Source organism: Alosa sapidissima, chromosome 23 (genome assembly GCF_018492685.1).
Source record: "Alosa sapidissima isolate fAloSap1 chromosome 23, fAloSap1.pri, whole genome shotgun sequence".
NCBI classification, from domain to species: Eukaryota; Metazoa; Chordata; class Actinopteri; order Clupeiformes; family Clupeidae; genus Alosa; species Alosa sapidissima.
Genome location: NC_055979.1, coordinates 22,845,423 through 22,850,486, shown reverse-complemented (window position 1 = coordinate 22,850,486; position 5,064 = coordinate 22,845,423). Strand labels below are relative to the sequence as shown.

Below are 5,064 nucleotides of genomic sequence, written 5' to 3'. Positions count from 1 at the left end.
TACATAGTGTATTAGAGCATACTGAGTTCATAGTCTATTAGAGCATACTGAGTTCATAGTCTATTAGAGCATACGGAGTACATAGTGTATTAGAGCATACTGAGTTCATAGTCTATTAGAGCATACTGAGTTCATAGTCTATTAGAGCATACGGAGTACATAGTGTATTAGAGCATACTGAGTTCATAGTCTATTAGAGCATACTGAGTTCATAGTCTATTAGAGCATACGGAGTACATAGTCTATTAGAGCATACTGAGTTCATAGTCTATTAGAGCATACTGCGTTCATAGTCTATTAGAGCATACGGAGTGAGTTTGTACATCTCTGGCCGGATCACCGGACTTCTTTGACTGGACCCTACCTGAGCAATCCAAATTTCCTCTTGGTCTTCTTCTCCGGGTCATCCGATTTGCTTTTGTCTTTTTTCTTGTCCTTCTTTTTCTTCTTCTTCTTCTTCTTCCCCCCATCATCCAGCTCCTGGCTGGGCGTGTCTCCACCAGAGGTCTCATCGGAGTAGTCATCTGAGAGGAAGAGGAAATGGAAGGACAGGAAGTCAGGCGGACTCCATGGCAACATACATTCACTCTAGTCCATGTGTAAAAAACAAAACCAAAAAAAAAATCAACACAAGAACATGCCGACATACTGGCACAGATATGTAAGTATAGTCACACACACACACACACACACACACACACAGTTTATTTATTTAGTTTTTGTCTTCAGTTGTTTCTGTGGAGGAAATCAACCATACTCCTCAAATGGGGGGGGGGGGGGGGGGGGTCACATTACGCCTACCGTGCTCCAACAACTCTGTGTGTAAAAGAAGAGGATTGAACACTGGCCATGAAACACACACCACACACACGCACTCCTATTAAAATGCAGATGGGTTTGGCCGCCATGTTAAGATGGCCCAGGATTTATTCATTAAGAGTCTGGAGCGAACCTCAAAAGCCCTTGTCTACTCCCTACTCTATCTCCCACTCTCCCTTTTTCTTTCTCTCCATCTCTTTTCCGCTCTCACATTCACACACTCTCACACACACACACACACACACACACACACACACACACACACACACACACACACACAGAGACAGCTTTGGCTGCTGAGAGGATTCAGTGTCCAGTGAGAAAAGAGAGCGGAGAAGGGGCTTAAATCCTCTCGCTTGAAGAGCGCTGAGTCATAGCGATCCCCCCACCCCCCCCCCACCCCCCAGTTCAAAGAGGAGCCTTGGCGCTTTCCCCCCTTGACTGGTTCAGACGCGAGCCGCTCCCACTAATGGCTCACATTTCCAACTTCATTTAACATCCTTCACCTCGGCGTAAACTCTGGAACTTCATCTGAAGAGGCTGGGTAATGGCGGCGCCAGGATTAAAAGCCACAGCTGCGAGGGACTTGCGAAAGTCCACACTTAACATGAAGGATGGACATTCCTACGTGCAGGTACTATTTCATTACCTCTTCTTTTGATGTTGAATGTCATTTTCCATGCTAAGGCAGGGGGGATATGTCTTTAAGCTTAACAGCTTTCTGTAATGGTGGTGCAAGTTTCAGAGACATTGTGCCATTGTAGAAATTGTTCTCCCTAAAAGTGCTTGGCAGGCATGATATTGATGAGACACTGATGTTGGCATAATGGTCTTACAGTCGCCTAACTTGATGAGTAGAGCCACTTCAATCAGTCGGCAAAATGGAATAAATGTGATGTATGGTGAGAAGGTGGCGGATATAATGTCTTATATCATCCCACAGGTAACTCTGTTGGAGCTGTAACGGCAGTCTTACATCGGATGAGTTTGGGGTGTTCCTTGAGTCCAGTACAATGGTTCTACTCATGCAATAAGCCCCGAGAGGCCATAGGTTTCAGTGATTTTAGGACAGCTAAGGCACAATGTAAGGGAGTTAAATACTTTTCTAAAGAGGTTAATACATATACCTTTATGTAGTATGAGAAATATAATGGTTTAGTCATGAATGCTCAGAGAAAAAATTATGTCTCCTAGCAGAATGGCTTGCATAGCGATGCAGAGACTCTGCAGCTCAACTCAACAATGTGAAAGGTTGCAGAGATTTTCAAAATGGCTTTGAACGTGATTCAGCCAATCATAAACAAAGACCTTAACTATCCATTTTAGGATACAAATGTTAAAGTGACATCGGACCTGCACGCCCTTATTAGATGTGACATATATAAACATATGCATCCATTGGATTATTCTTAACAGCCATACCATCCTCAGGTTCCGAGGGCCCGTCGTAGGACTTGTCGATGGCGTTGCGGAAGCTCTGGTTGCAGCCGCGGCCGCGCACCATGTGGGTGGAGGGGCGATGGAAGGGCACCTCCATCTTCCCGGCCTCAGCCATGGCGGTCTGCAGGCTCTCCAGAGAGCTGGACTTTTGGAGGCCGAGGCCAGGGCCGAGCTCCAGACCGGCACCTGCAGCAGCACCTGGGACAGGAATGAGGGAGAGATTTAGATTTTAAAATGATACCTTATTACGATGTACAACAGTACGTATAAGTATAAGTATATATACTCTTTTGATCCCGTGAGGGAAATTTGGTCTCTGCATTTGTCCCAATCTGTGAATTAGTGAAACACACTCATCACACAGTGAACACGCAGTGAGGTGAAGCACACACTAATCCCGGCACAGTGAGCTGCCTGCTACAACAGCGGCGCTCGGGGAGCAGTTAGGGGTTAGGTGCCTTGCTCAAGGGCACTTCAGCCGCTTCCTACTGGTCGGGTTTCGAAACGGCAACCCTCCGGTTACAAGTCCGAAGCGCTAACCAGTAGGCCACGGCTGCCCACCTGCAGCAGCACCTGGGACAGGAACGAGGGAGAGATTTAGCTGGCGCTTCGGGGTCGGTTCGTCCTGTCGGGACTTATTTTCGCAATAATGACCGGGGTTCTATACATTATCCCGTACAGTACACCAGTACAATCAATCAACATTAGCAAGATGTTATAAGAAGGCAGAAGTGCAAACCCCAAAAATTAGATGGGGGGGGGGGTAAGATGACACATAGGTGTCAATAACACCTCCAAACCCCTGGATGTGTGTATGCAGATTAGGTGATGGATAGGACACAAATAAGAACACAACAACACACATGCAAAGTGACCACATTTTCTGAGAGGTTGGAAAGAGAGTGTGTGTGTGTGTGTGTGTGTGTGTGTGTGTGTGTGTGTGTGTGTGTGTGTGTGTGTGTGTGTGTGTCTTGTGGGTACAGAGGGATAAACCAGGACATGGGAGGAATATCTATGAACGCAAGAGAGAGGAGATAGACATCTCATGTCTGTGGACCTGCAGGACTCCACAGGTGGACGACAGACACACACACGTTAAAAAAAAAAAAAGTAGGTCAAGAGGAAGAAATCTACTGAGAAGTAGGAGATGTGGAACACAGAGAAAGAAATCTACTGACACTAGACGTGGGAGATGTGGAACACAGAGAAAGAAATCTACTGACACTAGACGTGGGAGATGTGGAACACTGGGGTAGAAAAATCCCAAAGCAAAACCAGAAAGGAGGGGAAGAACAAGACACACAAACATGGCTTAGGAGAGGGAGGAAGAAGTGCGATGAGATAACTCAAAGGAGGAGTGGAAGTCCACACACACACACACACACACACACACACACACACACACACACCTTGCACTGCTAGAATCTTGACATATGAATCACACCCAACTTGACTTCCCATAACCCTCGTACTAAACTGAGCTGCTGCCACAGAGACTCCGAGTTGAAATGGGTCAGATAAGAATTAAAGGCATTTCCAAGGAGCTCAGAGAGTGCTTTCAATGGCACTGACAGAGACGACAAAAATGTGCACATCTGAAAGCTCCCTTAATGCGGAATCCAACTGCGGAATATCCCGGACTGCACGAGTGGAAAATTCGGCAAATAGGCATTAGACACAAGCCCAGGGAGGTCCTTAATGGTGTTTGTGAAGCGGAGCAGCGGGAAGAGGTGTGTGTGTGTGTGTGTATATGTATATATATGTGTGTGGTGGGGGGGTTAGGATGAAATGCGCAGTTTGAGAGGCAGGATTTGTGTCACAAACCTAATTACTGCTGTCTCGCTGCAGCGTGATGGAATTAAACAGCCGAGTGAGGGCAGGGCACCACATGCGGCACGGTGTGTGTGTGTGTGTGTGTGTGTGTGTGTGTGTGTGTGTGTGTGCGCGCACGTGTGTCTACACTCACGCAGTTAACCTATGCCGGAGTGTTTCTGAGAAGTTGCCGAGTTATGATGACTTCTGCCATTGTAGGGTAAAAGGGTAGAAGAAGAGAGAGATTGGGAGAAAGAGAGAGAGAGAGAGAGAGAGAGAGAGAGAGAGAGGGGGGAAGAAAGAGAGAGAGGATCAAGAACAGGCCAAGTGCGTAGCACATGGTAATATGTTAAGGATGATTACATCCCAATGCAAAGGAGTAAGAGGTTTTGCAGTAATTGGTCAGGCTTAAAATGATTCAGCAGTGTATTTATTCAGAGATACAGTGCGTCAATGTGGGAGCAAAACAGGGAGATTTAAGGAGAGAGGCAGAGAGAGGGGAGAGAGAAGAGAAACAGAGTGATGAGAAAAAGAGAGAAATAAAAAACACAGCTCAGGGATGAACCCGATTCTCCAACTGTCAGTCTCAGGTTGGGGAGTAACCATGGCGACAAACAGTAACACTTTTTTTCCCCTCTACACTAACAGGGGGCATGTGATTCAAGGGGTCAGTTGTCAAGACGACACCTCTGCCTCGAGACAGGCTGCTTCCCTGGTGTTCTTGTGAGCAGAGACATACTTTTTACTTCCTCTCCCTCCGCACGCACGCGCACACACACACACACACACACACACACACAGAGGGATTATCCCCATATCCACCAAACTCTTAATTCAATTCCACTGTCTGCCTGTAAAGCAGGACCTCACAGCTCTGACCTCTCCTACATAAACCAGTTACAGGGCTCTCTCCATCTGGGCCTACCCACACACATGCATATATCAGCCACATTTCACATGCGCCGCAAACAGCACACTCACTCACATGTGACG

At 46.8% G+C, this 5,064-nt stretch overlaps 1 protein-coding gene across 1 annotated transcript in view; it reads right to left on the bottom strand.

Moving 5' to 3' along the window:
* Positions 1-331: 331 nt before the first annotated feature.
* Positions 332-5,064, bottom strand: part of LOC121698047 (partitioning defective 3 homolog B-like) — a 69,153-nt gene continuing 64,420 nt past the window's right edge. The window contains exons 14-15 of the mRNA XM_042079761.1: positions 2,242-2,457; positions 332-524 (exon numbers count right to left, since the gene is read on the bottom strand). Of these exons, the coding sequence (XP_041935695.1) occupies positions 361-524; positions 2,242-2,457 (380 nt within the window). The 3' untranslated portion in view covers positions 332-360. The remainder of the gene's footprint in view (positions 525-2,241; positions 2,458-5,064) is intronic.